The sequence below is a fragment of the Panthera leo genome, chromosome A2, assembly GCF_018350215.1.
Source record: "Panthera leo isolate Ple1 chromosome A2, P.leo_Ple1_pat1.1, whole genome shotgun sequence".
In the NCBI taxonomy this organism is placed as follows: Eukaryota; Metazoa; Chordata; class Mammalia; order Carnivora; family Felidae; genus Panthera; species Panthera leo.
In genome coordinates, this window is record NC_056680.1 from 61,932,628 (window position 1) to 61,949,341 (window position 16,714).

The 16,714-nt window shown below is 57.7% G+C and overlaps 1 protein-coding gene across 1 annotated transcript in view; it reads right to left on the minus strand.

Moving 5' to 3' along the window:
• TNS3 (tensin 3) overlaps positions 1 to 16,714 on the minus strand; it is a 216,139-nt gene that overhangs the window by 53,634 nt on the left and 145,791 nt on the right. Inside the window, exons 17-20 of the mRNA XM_042927325.1 lie at positions 14,588 to 15,826; positions 5,623 to 5,795; positions 4,681 to 4,807; positions 4,510 to 4,593 (exon numbers count right to left, since the gene is read on the minus strand). Coding sequence (XP_042783259.1) covers positions 4,510 to 4,593; positions 4,681 to 4,807; positions 5,623 to 5,795; positions 14,588 to 15,826 — 1,623 coding nt within the window. The remainder of the gene's footprint in view (positions 1 to 4,509; positions 4,594 to 4,680; positions 4,808 to 5,622; positions 5,796 to 14,587; positions 15,827 to 16,714) is intronic.

The window sequence follows — 16,714 nt, forward strand, 5'->3', positions numbered from 1 at the left end:
GCCCCACCCCACACCACACAGTCCTGATTTCTGGTGACCCAGAAAGTCTAGAACTTAGTTATTAGCCCATGCCTCCTACTTTATTCTTTTTCAAAATTATTTTAGCTATCCTGGGGCGCCTGGGAGGCTCCGTCGGTTAAGCGTCCAACTTTGGCTCAGGTCATGGTCTCTTAGTTCATGACTTCGAGCCTGGAGCCTGCTTCAGATTCTGTGTCTCCCTCTCTCTCTGACCCTCCCGCACTCACGCTCTGTCTCTCTTTCTCTCTTAAAAATAAATAAACATCAAAATTATTTTAGCTATCCTAGTTCCCCTGCATTTCCATATAAGCTTTAGAATTGTCTTGCCTAGATCTACAAAAAAAACCTTGTTTGGATTTTATAGGAATTGTGTTAAAACTGTACATAAGTTTGAGAAGAACCAACATGTTCACCAGGGTGAGTGTTCCAACTCATGAACACGGTATTTCTCTCCACTTATGTATATCTTCTTTGATTATTCTTCACCGACACCATGGAGTTTTCGACATATGAGACTTGCATGTTTTCTTTGGCTTACGCTTTAGTATTCACTTTTTCGACCTATTATAAATAGCACTGTATATTTAACTGAGGTCTATACGCGTTCACTGCTGGTATATAGAAATATAATTGATTTTTGTGTGTTTCTCTGGTGCCCTGCCACCAGCTGACTTAATTGTTCTGGGAGATTTTTTTATAGATTCCTGGGAATTTTCCACAAAGATAAATCGTGAATCTGCAAGAAGGGGCAGCTTTATTTCCTCCCTTCCACTCTCGTCTTGTATTTCCTTTTCTTGCACAATGCCCCCTGTAGAATTTCTAGCATTATGTGCAAGCTGCAGGGTTTTTAAGATTCTTTTTTTGAGGCTGAGGAAGCTCCCCTCTGAGCTATTCTACCGGGAATTTACAGTCATGAACAGATGTGGATTTTGTCCAAAAAATTTCCTTCGCATCTACGAATATAACATCATGTGATTTTTCTTCTTTATCCATTAAGTATGATGGATTACACTGATGGATATTGAAGGAGCTTTGCATTCTTAGAATAAATCCCATTTGGTCAAGGTGTGTAATTTTTTATATATACTATGGTTCTATTTACTCATGTTTGGTTAAGGGATTTTGAGTCTGTTCATAAGGGATATCGGTCTATCTTTTCCTTTTTGTTGTCTGTGTCTGGGTTTGGTACTAGGGTAACTCTGTCTTCATAGAACGAATTCTATGTTTCTAGAAGGGGTTGTGTAAAATTAGTGTTAATTGTTCTTTAAATATTTGGTACAATTCTCCAGTAAAACCATCAGGGCCGGGAGATTTCTTCCGGGGGAAAATGTGTAAATTACAAATTCAATTTCCTTGATAGTTACACAGCATCACACTGTCTGTTTCACGTTGGGCGAGTGGTCACCACACGTGCTCACCACTAACCCCTGGGTATGGAGCCACTGTCCCGATCCTGTCCACAGGGTCTGCAGTGACAGGCCCCCCCCTTCACTGCTGACATTACTAATCTGTGCTTCCCCCTTTTTTGTCTGTCTTTAGAGAGATCTGTCAACTTTCCTGATCTCCTCAAAGAAGCCGCTTTTTTTTCATTTACTTTTTCTCATTTCCTTATTCATAACTTCATTGATCTTATATTATATATTGTCTATTATATTATTGTAATTTCATTGGTTCTGCTTACATGTATTATTTTCTCCCCTCTGGCCATCTTGGGGTCCTGGAGGCAGGAGTTCAAAGATACCCATTCCAGATAATGGGTATGTTTATGGCCGTGAACTTTCCCATCAGCACTGTGTTTGAGGTCTCTCCCACCAATTTTGAAATGTTTTACTTTTGCTGTATTCAGGTCAAGATGCTTTCGGATTTCCCTTGAGAGTTCCTCTTGGACCCACGAATTATGGGCTGCTTCATTTCCAGGCGTTTGGGAATTCTCCCGTTACCAGGAGGAAGCATGGCACGCTTTCTTCCGGCTCTGTGATTTCACATCCCAGGATGTGGTCCCCTCGGGTTCCGTGGTCCCAGTACCCATGGTCAGTCTGCTTTTTCCCCCCACCATTCAGCCTTTGGCACCTGTTTCACACAGACCGCCAGGTGTGCAGTCTCACCTTGTGGGAGGAACGGGGAAAACAACATCTAGTCCATGCAAGGATGACAGCACCACCCTCTAGATGCGGATCTAAAGCAAATCCTCTCGTGTGTCCACACAGTGGCATTTGGCTCTAAGTGACACAGAAGCAGGCATTAAGTTGCCTGGCAGATCCCACCCCGACAGGGCACACTGGTCCCAAACGGGGCACTGTTGTACCTGCAGATGAGGAAACAGGCTCAGAGGGGCGCTGAGTCGGAGGCATGGTTCTTCCATGATAGGACTCAAATCCCAGCCCCCTGAGACCATCCCTGTGCTTTCCCAGCACTGACACGAAGTCACTCCTGGTCTAGCTGAGGAAAGTGAAAACCGAATCCTGTCTACTCTAACACCCTGGATCAAAAGCCCCTGGCTGGGGAGTGAGGCGGACCTGTGTCTGCTGTGTGGCTCAGGGGGATGTGCTTCACCTCTCTGTGTAGCTTCCTCACCTGTGAGTAGGACGGCCCCGTCACGTGACCACAACGTGAGAGAAATCACACTGGGAAGAACACAGAGCCAACGTGGACTACGCATGAGCTAGTGCAGTCACCACGGAGCCACCCGCGGTCCGGGGAAGTCACCCACCACCCAGGGGAGTCACCTGCCACCCAGAATGAGGGACCAACTGCGTCAGGACGGCCGGACAAAAACCCCAGAAGACTCACGGGTGTTCTTAGGATGAAATACACTCCCTGTAACGCGTTCGCTTCTTGTATCTGAAATCAAAGCCCTACGTCTCCCACGGGGACATTTACACAGGGAAGGAACTAGGACGATGCGCTGGCTATGCTGATGTCGAACGTGTGCTGGCTGCGTGGGGCCGTGGGCCCCACCGGCCCCACCCACACCGTTCCCCTCTCCAGGCCTTTCTCAAGTTCCGGAAGGGTTGATACTCCACACAGGGACCCCAGAGGCCAAGTCAGGGGCTGCTGCTCAACCTGAAGGTTCTTTCCGGCATTTTCTGTCCTCGGGCTGATCATCCACACCCCCGGCCGCCACCAGCACGTCTCCAACAAAGCTGGTCTCGATACACCGACATCAGCCCTCGGTCGTGGTGGGCTGGTAGGGGAGGAGGTGGGAACGAAGTCCCTGTGTTTGCCACCATCTACATCGTCTCAGTACAGAACAGACTTCTCCGCATGACGCTTACGGAACACACACGTGCACCAGCACCGCGCACCCTCTCCCTACTCCGCACTTTACTCCCGCCTGCTAGGAAAGGGGGCAGTGTGACCGCTGGGCTCTGCGCGGACAGAGACACAGTATGGTCCTGGAGCCACAGGGGACTTGGGGAGAAGGACAGCCCTTCCTCTAAAGGACGCACAGATCTGGTTTTCTCTAGGAAAGGAAGGACGGGGCACCAGCTGTCGTCACGACAACCACTGCTGGGGAAGGAGGCGGGAGTTACGTGCTCTCCCAAAAACTGTGCGAGACGACCATTCAGGGAGCCTTCTTCCGCAGGAGAAAACCAGCAGAAGGAATCCACACTCACAGAGAAGAAAGATTTTCAAATGCGCCTGGGGGGCTCAATCCATTGAGCATCTCGTTTCAGCTCAGGTCATGATCTCATTGTTTGTGGGTTCGAGCCCCGCATCGGGCTCTGTGCTGGCAGCTCAGAGCCTGGAGCCTGCTTCGGATTCTGGGTGTCCCTCTCTCTCTGCCCCTCCCCCGCTCATGCTCTGTCTCTCTCTCAAAAATAAATAAACATTAAAAAAATTTTAAATAATAAAATGAACACACATTTAAAAAATAATACTAAATGGACGTTGGGCTCTAACTATAGCCCCTCTCCATGTGCCTGAGGTCATGCTTGAGGTCAGCCCGTCCTGGACTCTCAAGACAAGTGATGGGGGGGTGTCCGCAGGAAGGGGTGTAGAGCGGCCCCTTCACTGCTGCTCAGCTACCGTTCCCTCCCGGGGCCCACATGTCGTACTTGAACACCGCGCTGCGTATGGAAAGTGTTTGGGGGCTGCGACAGACCCCTCCCGACAGCCGTCACTCCCCTGGGAAGATCCAGGACAGAGGCTGGGGGTCTCGGGCGGGCAGCCCTGCTGCGGAGCAGGGAGCTCCCCGGCCCTGGGGCCCCAGTTCCTCTGTAAAGGGCAGGACTTCTTCCAGCTTCTGGGCAGGGAGGAGTGGAGTAGCAGAGACTCTCCGCCCCAGAGCCCACCGCCCCTCCCAGCTTGCTCGAGTGGCAGACCCGGGATGTACCGCAGACGTGCACCCACAGGACACAGGTGGTGGTCAGCCCCCAGCATCTGCACGGCACAGTGACAGCCCTCCTCGCTTTCCAGGCTCTGGAGATTGGACACTCGCGAAAAGGTTTCTGCGTGAGACGCCCGGGCGGGGGGAGGACAGACTCTTACCGTGAGCGCCTCTGTACAGACCGCTGGTGCTGCCCATCTGCGACCCGGGCGGGCTGAACGGCGCATAACGCGGGGGCGTCGTCACTGGAAAAGAAAGCAGAGCGGAGCCCTTGTGGCCGCGTCCTCCCTGACGGGGTGCCCTGCCCACTGCGAGCCTGGCTCCGTTCTTACCATACAGTGTTTCCGGAGACACGGGAAACGCGGGCGTGGGAGAGGGTGAGTCACTGCTGCTTTTGGTTGGAGAGAAGTTCCTGCCACTGATCCCATCGGGGTCTGGGGGGTACGCGGCAGCCACCGTCTGGAATTGGCACAGGGAGTCAGGTGAAGGCCACCTCCTGACGGCGGGCCCAGACTGGCCCACCGTGCGGGGACAGGAGGCCGCGTCCCCACGCACAGCCCTGCCACTGGCGGCCACGGAAAACTGGGAAGAGCTTCAGTAACACGAAGGAAGAGGGACATCCCTGCGGCCTGTCCACCCCCCGACACACACAGAGACGGCTCAGCTCGGGGACGCGGGTGCTCGGGGGAAAAACAGGATAAAAATCATCGCTACCTGTGGTGTGCCGGTGGGTACGTGAAAGAACACAGACACACCCACGGCACAGAGAACAGTCTGGAAGTATTCATCCCAAACGTCTCTCTTCTGGTCTATTCTGGGCTCCAATCTCCCCCCCCCCCAACCCCCGACGAGGAGGAAGACACGGAAGGGGAGGGCTCAGAGTACCGGGTTCCGACCTGTCTACCTGCAATATCTCAGCCGCACCCCCTGGAAGATGCTCCGTGGATCCCACCACGGGGCCCCACACCCACCCCGACCCACTTCCTTCCTGCTTCCCTCCCGGGGAGTCTGTGTGCCCCTGGCCACCGCCGTCCACCTTCAGCCACCTGCCCGCTCCCACCTCACCCCACTGTGCAATCAGGGCGCAGAGGCTCAGAGGAGCCTACGGTGGCCACGCCGTGCCCTCTGGGGAGGGCCGTGCACCCGGGCTCTCCCGACCACACCCCCTGCTCTTCCGGGAGGAACCCCATCTGTGAGACAGGAGGGACTCTGGGGTGTCAACAGGACCACGATCGGGAAGTGTGCAGGCCCCGCTGTCAGGTGGCGGTGTGTACCTCCTTGGCGTCCGCTGGAGACAGGAAAGGCGCCAGGCTCACAGCCTGTTCCGCACCCGGGGTCTTTCCCCATCCACACTTGGGGAAGGCCGGCTGCCCCGCACCATCGTTGTCATACTGCCCGAGGCTGAGCTTCCGGAATCTTCCGCCCGGTGGCTCATCCCCTGGGGAGCCTGACAGAGAGACACGTGGGCTGCAGGTGATTTTACTGCAGGGAGCACACAGACCTTAATTAAGACCCGACCACACTTTCTCAAAGGGTGCTTCCTATTTTCTTTCACTTTTTGTTTGTTCTAGTTCCAAAACATTTCATCTCCCAAAAGGAAGCCCCACGCACCCTCCCTCCGCCCCTGGCAGCCTCTGTGGACTGGCCTGTTCCAGACGTTTCCTATAAACGGAATCACACACCACGTGTCCTTTGCCGTCTGGCTTCTGTCACCGAGTGTGGTGTCCCAACCTGCCACTGTCTCACCTACCTTTGTTCACTTCCTGTTTCTCCCAGGAGGGATCTTGGTGCACCTGAGGCCAGGACGGAGCCCGCCCTCCCCTCGCCAAGGGCGCACGGAGGATCCTTGGTGGCTAGAACGCGACCCGGCCAGGCCCCCTGATGGCTGCAGGCGCCTGGGGACTTTATGATCTGAGACCCCTCACCCCTTATCAGGCTTCGGGGTCCACTTTGGGGTCAGACTACTTGCATTTTGCTTTAGGACAGCCCAGGACGGAGCAGAGACACAGGATGTTTCCCTGACTCATGAGCATGCCCCCGTACGCACCTGCCTGCACAGACATCTCCCTTCTTCAGATGCTGTCCCGCCTCTTTACCTTGGCACCCTGTCCATCCCCTATTTGCTCACGCGCACGACCCCAGCACACGTGGATAGTAACGTCACATCTGTTAACTCGTTCACCCTTAATTTCATGCCTGGTCGGTGGTGCTTGCTCAGGGAGACACAGGGGTTGCTGTCGATGGATGTGCGCGCGACAGGGGCATCCTCACCCTTGGGGTGCACGAGGCAGCCCCGTCAGAAACCAGCAGCTCCTGCAACTGAGCCCCCCCACCCCTCCACCCCCCGCTGCTGAGCCGGATTCGGGGCAGGACAGAACCTTAGGACACACCCACCATACCGAGAAAGGACTGGACAGGTGTCCAGTGGCAGGTGAGCACCAGGGACCCGTGGACCCATTATTTGCATGAATCAATACCTCCTGCTTCTGAGCCTGTAAGAGCATGGTCCAGGCAGCCACTGAGGGTCTGCTGCTGGCATGGGGCCCAGGCAGCCACTGAGGGTCTGCCGGAATGGGGTCCAGAGCATGCTCGACGGAAGTGGGGGGCATTTTCAGGCTGTGATCTGCACAGAAGCATCTCATGAAAGTTTCCCTTCCCAAAGGGGCAAAAACACAGGCCACATAGTCAGCAGAGGCCAGGCCTGTCTCGGTGACAGTCCCTGGCCTCCTCTGGGACCGAGAGCCTTCATCCCAGGGCGACACTCCTGGAGAAACGGGGCAAGTGTGAGACGTGGCCACAGCACAAGGACAGGCCAGCAGGAGCGACCCCTGCCAGGTGGGCAGGGCAAGCCGAGTGAACCTGCAGCATGGAAAGTTAGGAGTTCACTTTGAGGAGTAAAAAAAATACACCAAAATGTTCATCGACGGCTGTCTCTGGTTGTGGGGTTCCAGGCAGCGTTCATGTTTCTTGTTCGTTTCCACCTTCTCTCAAGTTGTCACTAATGACATGTATTACTTTTTAATATTTGTTTATTTATTTTGAGAGTGCATGAGCACGAGCAGGGTGTGGGCAGAGAGAGAGAGAGAGAGAGAGAGAGAGAGAGAGGATCCCAAGCAGGCTCTGCTCTGTCAGCACAGAGCCCAACGTGGGGCTCGAACCCCCCAACCATGAGATCGTGACTTGAGCCAAAACCAAGAGTCATACACTTAACCGACGGAGCTACCCAGGTGCCCCTGATATGTATTACTTTCAAAGCCAGAAAAATAAGACGCAGATGGTCTCCCAGGAGGAAGGTTTCCTTCCGCTTCGCCAGGTCCTGTGTGCCGATTCCCACCCCCCGATGCGTCTCTGTGGCTCTCCCGCTGGCAGAACCGATTCTGTGCCAGGGTGACTGTCTCTCTGCTTAGGGCCAGAGCCCGAGTCTGCGCCACGCCTGGGGGGCGGAACTGGTGGGGGGCGCACAGCCCGGCGAGGGCAGGACAGTGTCCCCAGAGGCGGACCCACAGGCGGCCCGCCCTTCGGTCGTTGGGCAAACTGGAAGGCAGGCCTGCCCACCTGCCGGGAGAGCCTCCCTTGGACTTGACTTGCATAACAAAATGCTGCACACCTACTCCCGAACTGTATGAAGAACCTGCGCCATCATCCCGGTGGTGTCCACATTTTTCCTTTTCAGTGAAGAAGTCAAATCCAGGGAAAGGAGAAAACAAGAGACTGAATGAAGGCAGGAGAGACTCTCTGAGCTAAAGCTGCATGCTGGGAACACCAGCAGGTGGGCTCAGCCTCCCACGGGGAGGGGTCAGCTCTGAGAAGGCTCCCTCTCTGGGCCCCTGGGCACCTGCTGTTCCCACGCACCCCCTGCCCTGTCCCAGCCCTACATCCCCGTTCAGACCCCCCGCCCCGCCCCCACACTAAGATTCACCTGCTTCCTGCCTCTTCCCAGCCAGTAGCAAAGGCGCCGGGACCTCACCAGCCCTGCAGGGTCACGCAGGATGCTGGAATAGATGCAGAAAACACGGCAGTCCAGGGCCGCGGGGGTCTACGAAAATCCCTGGGACCTGCACATCCGCCCACCAGCCCTGATCACGTTCTCAGTGCAATGTCCACAGAGGGCGGGTCAGAGGGCTCCTCCTTTACCGGCTGCTGTGAGCCTGCCCCACCCGGGGACCTGCTTCTCCTGCCCACATGCAGCATGTGGCCCGCCACGCGATGGTCACACAATTGGATGCCGCCAATCCCTGCGGTCCCCGTGCTGGGCATGCACATGTCTTCAGGCTGGTCTCCTTTCCTCCCGCCACCGGACACTACTTCCCAGGCTTAAAGTGGGGCAGGTGTCCCCGGGAGACCCCCTCCTTGCCATTCCCAAACACCAGTATGTCTCATGTTTGCAATTTGACTTTATTCCCGGGGAGGGGGGAGGTACTGGGGTCACACCCTGGACTGTTCAGGTGTCACTTGGGCCTCAGCCAGGCTCGAGGAGGCTCAGGCTTACTGAGGGATGCAGGAGCTCGCTAAGCCTGAGACTCAAGCAAGGCTGGGTCCTTCAGGCATTCAGGGGACACGCAATGATGGAGCCCCACTGGGACTGGGCCATGCACACAGGACGATAGGTGGCCTCAGCCCCCGCACGCCCAGTCACTCAGTCTACGGCGGATGCAACTTACACCACTCACCACCAGAAGGTGGGCAATAACGTCACCCTCGGTAACTCAGAACCCACCTGTACCCTCCCTGCACCACCCCACAGGGGCCATCTGATCGGGTCTACGAAGGACTTGAGATCCTACAGGGTGGGGTCACAGCCCCTCCTCAATCCCACCGAAATAAATACTGTGACAGGAAGGAGGACTCACCACCCTGGTCCCTGGCATGGGACCCCCTCCATCCTCCAAACTCCACAGCAGGGCTGGAGACCTGGGCGGTAGGGGAGTCACCTGCGGGCAGGGCTCTCCCGCCTCACCCAGCACTGGGTCAGCCTCCGGGGACTGGGACCCACGCCCAGTTAGAACCACATATCTAAAACAGCCGTTCGCAAACCCGGCTGCATATTAGAATCGCACTAAAATTCCTGGCATACAGACCTCCCCGCCTTTCCCGTGGAGCCTGCGGGGAGGGGGGCCCAGATTAGAACCTCCCGGTGTTACCAACACACAACCAGGCTGAGAACCGAAGCTGGGGTCGGTCGAGCCCGAATTCACACTGGAGTCGTGCAGGTGGGGAGCGCTTAGGATAATTCTGATGCCCCCGTCACAACCCCGGTCAACTCAACCTGGCCCTCTAGGGGCAGAAAGTGGCCATGCTCCTGCTCTAGAGCAGACAGAAACCCATGACCTTCTAGAACAGCACCTTTATCTCCCATCTGGGCCGGCAGAAGGCGAGGTGCCCTCAAGCTATTTATTTGTCTTTATACAAGCAGAGAAGAGTGAAGTCCTGCGTCACACAGGCCTGCACAGTCGGTTGTGGAAACTCCCGTGCATTCTTAGGAGTGAAAACAAACAAAGTCCAAACACCGCCCCACGGTGTGCTTGTGGCCTCCGCCTCCGGACTTCAGCTCATTCAGCTAAACGCACCCACCTCCTCCAGAGACAGTGGGAGAGGTCAAGGGGCAGCATGACAGTGAAAGGCCCACCCTTCCTAGCTGAAAGTTTCCAGGAGGACACGGCGAGCTTTATTTCTGCCTAAACGGAAACAGGGATCGGCTGGCCAGATCTAAGAGGCATTTGTTAGAAAGGCCTAGTGATGGGGCGCCTGGGGGGCTCGGTCCCATAAGCATGCGACTCGGTTTTGGCTCAGGTCCAGATCTTGTGGTTTGTGAGTTCCAGCCCCGCGCGTCTGGCTCTGTGCTGACAGCATGGAGCCTGCTTGGGATTCTCTTTCTCTCTCTCTCTGCTCCTCGCCTGCTCCCTCTCTCTCTCTCTCTCTCAGAATAAAACTTAAAACAATTTTTAAATTAAAATTTAAAATTAAAGATTTTTAAATTAAAAGAAAAAAATTCCTAACGCTGACGACCACGCAGGACCACAGCACGAACGGCCTTCAGCAGCACAGACCTCTGCTTCTGGGGCTGTTTCCACCGTCTGTGACCCCAGCCCAGACTCGAGAGAGCCCACGGGAACGGGCCATCACTGGCAGAAGGATGCTAAGAGGCCAAGTGAGGCAAGCCTGTCTCTCTGCATTGCAACACTGAAAGGCCTTTTCACCGGACACACTGAAGCGCTCGGTCAGCTAGCTAGCGCTGCTTGCAAAACGGCCTGCTCAAAAGGGAAACGGTATGTCCGAAAAGCTAGGAAGTCTCTCCTTCCAGTATGAGAAACTTGAGCAACACACCTCTCATGTTTCACTCCCCTAAGCTAGGACCTCAAGCACATACGGGGGAAACCAGAGAGCCGCCAAAAGGTGAGATCGTGCCTTGACTCACATGGGACTTTCAATTTTTTTTCTTAATCTTTGTTTTTGAGAGAGAGGGAGAGAGAGAGAGAGAGCACACGAGCAGGGGAGAAACAGAAAGAGAGGGAGATGCAGAATCCGAAGCAGGCTCCAGGCTCTGAGCTGTCAGCACAGAGCCCGACACGGGGCTCGAACTCACAAACCGCGAGATCATGCCCTGAGCCAAAGTTGGATGCTCAATTGACTGAGCCACCCAGGCGCCCCTGACTTTTATTTTAATGTTTATTTATTTTTGAGAGAGAGAAAGAGAGAGAGAGAGAGAGAGACAGAGCATGAGCAGGGGAGGGGCAGAGAGAGAGGGAGACACAGAGTCGGAAGCAGGTTCCAGGCTCCAAGCTGTCAGCACAGAGCCTGACGCGGGGCTCGAACTCACGGACCATGAGATCATGACCTGAGCCGAAGTCGGATGCTCAACTGACTGAGCCACCCAGGCGCCCCTCACACAGGACTTTTACACTCAAGACACCATCAGCAAAGGCTAGGGCCTGGCTTCGGTTCCCTTTTTTGCTTATTTGAATTTATCTTCCTTTTGAATGATCCTTCCCCTCCCCAAATGGTCTCCTCAGACATGTCATCTCCATTTTTAGAAGCCGTGGCGTTGACAGAGGACGGTTGCCAGAGCTGTCCACCTGCAGGGCCGCCCTCAGTGGACGTGCGGGCAGGTGCCGGCTGCTGGGCTGGAAGGAGAAATGACGCACGAGACTTCTGAACAGAAGCAGGAGCTGGGACACTCCCTGGCCCGTCCCTGCTCAGAAGTCACGACCTCCCTACCCCGTGAGAGAGGATCTCACCACCCTCTATCCACGGACTGAAAAATAAACTGGCACCTGTCCGAAAGTGAGGGTGCCTGGGGCCATCACACCTGTACAGACCGGCTGCTTGTACCACACCAGAGCCCAGAGGGTCTCCAAGGCGAACTTTCAAACATCTGAGGGGGTGGTCCCCAAGACATGTTAAACAACAAATTGCCACGTGGCCTGGAGGTTCGACTCAAGAACTGAAAACATCCCGACTAATACTTGTACGTGGTTGTTGCCGGCGGCGCTATTCACGACAGCCCCCCGCGCTCGGATGAGTGGAGACACGTGACATGGCCCAACCACACAGGGGAGTACCATTCAGCCCCACGCGGCAACGAAGCTCTAACATATGCCACACCATGGAGGAGCGTGGAAAAGCGGATGCCCGTGAAAGCAATCAGACACGGCAGGCCACACGTTGTATGATTCCACGCACGAAATACCTGGCACAGGCCAACGCGTGGAGTCAGAAAACAAGCCAGGGGCTGGGGCCGGGCCGGACTGCTGATGGCAATGAGCTCGGCTGGGATGCGCACTGCGCAAGTTACTAAACTCGGGGCTTTGGAGAGTCGCCACGGACGCAGCGGGTCTCGGGCGCTCCGGGGGCTCCTACGCCAAAATGCCACGGGCTCTTCCATTTCTACTAATACCCAGTATCAGGGTAGGAGCTGCGGCCACCCCTCCGACATCTCCACAGGCAGGCCTCACTGCCAGGCTCCCACCCAGGGCCCCCCGCCCCGCAGACATGCTCAGAGGCAGCCATCCTGGCGCTGACGTGACCCTGGGCTGTGGCACGTCTGCAGGTCTCTCCCACGGGAAACAAGGTGTGCAGGGCCACGGATTCAAGCTGCTTTCTGAGCGCCAGCAAACCCTCACGATCCCACAGCGGATCTCTTCGCTTTGGGGTTGAACGCATAACTTAAACGGATGGGCCTTCCACAATCGATAGTTGCAAGTGGCTGCTTCTCACTGCTCTGAATTCCCCTCAGTATAAACAGGTCCCCTGACTCGGGAGTATTAGAGAGACAGACGCCCTCATCTGTGGAAGCACATGAAGATGTCGGCAGTGAGTCCCGCCTGCAGGATGGGGGCCTGCCGGGGTCCTGTAATCGTGGGCTGGGGGTGACCTAACAGGAACAAAGTATTCGGCAACACGAAGCAAGGAGCCCTCGAGGTCTGGGAAAAACAGAGCCCACTGTCTGCCGTCGGCAGGACCACAAATTTCACAGACTGAGTCATTTCTTCGGTTATCTGGTGTCATCAGGTGACGTCTCCCCCACTTAACGGATGTGACCCAAGAAACCGCCTAACCGGGCTGCAGGGAGGGGCGCACAGACGTCAGCCACAGCCAGGGAGTCAGACCAGCACGAGGGAGCCACAGAGGTACAGAGGGAGCAAACAGCACGGAACCCAACTCCCCCCAACCTCCACCCCGTTTCACCAGGTCAAAGCTTTCGTCAGAAAGCTCTGGATGGGGGCCAGGCTCCCCACACTGTCCTGTGATGAACCTCCTGAAGGGCCCAACTCGGCAGAGCCATCCATTTTTCCGCCAGCACCACACCCCCCTGCTGACAAACAACACCATGTGCCAGGACACAAAGGGGTTTCCTGGCTCGTGGTGGGGTCAGGAGTTTAGCGGAAGAAGGGCTCAGCCATGCGATGCAGGGTCAGACAGACAGTAGCTCTGTGCACCTGCCACACGGTAGGTGCCGAGATCACACGTGACGCAGGGAAGCTCAAACATAATGCCTGGAACAGCACGAGCACTCAGAGTGACAGTGCTTACTCTCGCTGTTAACCATCGTCATGAACAACGCCAGTATCACCCTGGTGATCATTAGTCCCACCATCTCCTCCATTACTACCTTCGTCACCATTGTCATCATCTCCATCACCACCATCCTCCTCAGAAGAGGCAGAGCGCCTGGGGGCAGGGACCTATTCCTGCTCTACTGCAGGGGACGCTGGACAGGTCCCTTCATCTCTCGACGCCTCCCAAACCTCAACCATAAGACGGGAATCCATCCTGAGGGCCTGAGGGAGAGGAAGGGGGTCCAGAGAGCAACGCCAGAGAGCGGCAAGGTCGCCATCAGTGTGACCGGCTCAGCAGGACAGGTGGCCTTCGGGCCCACACACAGAAGGACGAGGAGGTGAGAGTGTCCCCCGCTTTGTGACTCCCGTCTTCGCTTACAGCAGGGACCCAGGGAGCCTGCTGACATACCAGCGCAGGACGGCCTGGCCTCGCGTGGACACCATGCTCTTGAGGGGGCGCTGGGTCCAGACCCTGCCTGAGCCCGGCCGGGCGTCTTGTCCTCGGCCTCCCCGGACGTTGGTGGCGCGCAGGCTTGGACGACCGGCCGGACTCCCCGCAGCCTCCACACGCGGCTCCCTGCCCCTCACAGCCTCCATCCGTCCCAGCACCGCTGCCCGCTGGCTGCCCTCCCAGGCTGACCTGCCAGCTTTCCGCGGCCCCCAGCTTTACGCCACCCAGACACGGAGAACAAGTCACAGACCCCGTCCCAACACCTGTCCCTATGTTCACGAAGCCACACACCCCGAGGTCACCGCCTGTCTGCTACAGCCACCCCGGCCTCCCAGGCCCCACAGCGGGACAGCAAGGCCCCGCCCTGGTCCCTGCGCCACACGTCCTGGGGCTCAGGACCCTGCAGCCCTAGCCTCCTGAAGTCAGCGTGGCCCCACAGCAGCAGGGGCACATAGAGACGGTGCCTGGATCCCCTCATCCCCGACTGCCTGGAACCCGCCCCTCCCTCCATCCTTCCCTACGCCCGAGCCCCCCACCCTCTGGGCCTGGCCAGGAGCAGCCCCCTGCTCCCAGCAAAGCCAGCTCAGGACTGTGCACTTGCTGACATATCCCCACATGGTCGTGCCCAGGGGCCCTCCCTGCGGGCCTCCCCCAGACCCAGAAAAGAGCCCAGCACTCGAGGCTCCATTCTGTAAAGGCACGCATGAATGCAGTGTGCAACCGCCTGCTCACCTTGCCGCACCGGGGCCCTGCCGGGGCCCTCTCCCGCGTCCCACAGCCTGCCTCCCAGGCTTTCGGGCGGCATGGGGCCGTTGGCCTGGATGCCCGGCGTGTTCATGTGGGTGGGGACGGGCTCAAAGGTAGGGTCCAGCTCCAAGATGAGCCTGTTGAGCTGCTCGATGGACTGGTCGATGTCCAGGGTGGGCGAGCCCGGGGAGGGGTCCGCGCCGGGCTCTGGTCCGGTCCCATTCAGGACCCTGACGTCTGGAAACCTGGGCTTGAAGGCTTTGCCGGGAGGGGGCCGCTGTGCATCGGGGAGGTGGGGCCCGGGGCCCACGCTCCTCTGCGGGGCCGCTCTGCTGTCGGTCCCCCGGGTGGGGGTGACCGGAACCCGGGGCTGGGCCTGCAGCAGGCCGGACCCGTCCTCCGGGCCGCGGCCGACGAGCCTGGCCTCCCCGTCGGGAGCAAAGCTGTACTGCTGGGCGGCCACAATCTGCTGCTGGCACACCCAGGTATGTGTGGAGTAGCCGCTCTGCCCGTAGGCCTGCGTTTGCGCGGACACGGAGGGCCTCCGCAACGCCGGGGGCGGCTGCTTGGCCTCTCGGATCCCGAAAGCCCGCTCCTGCTCGAAAGGGGCGTCCACGCCGAGGCTCAGGTCGGGGGCAAGGCCGCCGTGGGCATCTTCGCCAGCATTGCTGCCAAAGCCGTCAGACAGGAGGGAGTTCTGGCTGCTCTGGTAGCAGGCGAAGGGGCCCAGGTGGGCCGACTGGTGTCCCTCCGAGGACGACAGGGTCCCGATGCTGTCCACGCTGTGCAGGTCGTGGCCGGGCATGTCGTCATCCAGGATGTCCGTCTCCCGCTCCTTGAGCGCGGCGTCTCCGTTCACGTGCACCTGAGCCGGCACGACGTGGCGTGTGCCGCTGTGCTTGCTGGGAGCATCGGTCATATCCTTGAGGGGGCTTCCGGAATCTTCCAGGCCAAAGCCGCTAAGCAGCTGGTCCAGCTCGGCCTTCTCCTGGGGACTGAGGCCCCGCCTGGGCCCCGCAGCCAGCCGCTCCTCCGTCCTGTCGGTCCTGACGGACGCGGTGGAGTGGCCAGAGTCGCTGCTGACGGACAGGGTGTGGTCGCCGTGGTCTGGGCTGGTGGCGGCAGGGACGGCGGGGGCCCCGCCTGGGACGCCGGGATCTGAGGCACTCTTCTTCCTCACCTTGGCATACAGGCTGCCGTCGACCGGGCCCTGCGTGTGCGGCACTGGGGGAGAAAACGGAGACCGGCTGTGAGTCAAGGTTGAAAGCGGCCTTCAGGCTCCCGGGATGCACATGTGCACCTGCCTGAACCAAAAGACCCGTAACAGACAATGCGCTGTAATCGGGGACAAGTACTCCTCCGGGACCCCAAAATTCTGCATTCCCCCCCACACACCGGCAGAGCGAGCACCACCCAAGCAATTCTAGCAGCTTCAGGCTCCAGAACTCTTTCTACCTTTTTATGCAAAGAGCGCCATCACTTAGAGAATTTTCCAGATTCTCCAAGCTTAGCAGTCATCCTGCCTGGAGGACTGGGAGTTAATTTTGTCACGAGCCTGAACCCTGAGCACGGCCGAGCCTGCAAATCATCAGGAGGCGAGAACCCACCGTGCACGGGACACAGGGGCCGGCCAGCCCTCGGTGGGGAGAGACAGGCAGGGGCCTGTCGGGACTGCCCCACGGAGCGGTGTCCTTCCACCGGGAGGGTGAAGCGAATCTTCATGCACTGACCTCCCTCCGCCTGGCAGGACAGTTGGGAAACACAAATGAGGCCTCGCATCAGGGCGGGAAGAGCGGACCCCCCGCTACTATTGTTAACTAGGGACGGGCACAGAGAGGGGTCCCGGGAGAGCCAGTGTCCACACCCTCTTGCCCCCTGGGACACGGCAAGGACACCAGAGCGAGGCAGCTGCCGAGGGCTGCACCCACGCTCTGGGCACCTGGGAGCCACCACATCCAGGGGTGACTGGGCCTCTGGAGAAACCCGCCCTGAGGTCCGGCTCCGGGCCTGGAGGGCCAGGTGCCCGCGACCATGGAAGTGCAGGCTGGGTGCACATGTGCAGCCCCAGGTCATGCTCCGACATGCGGCTGGACTCCTGCAGGGCCCATGTTC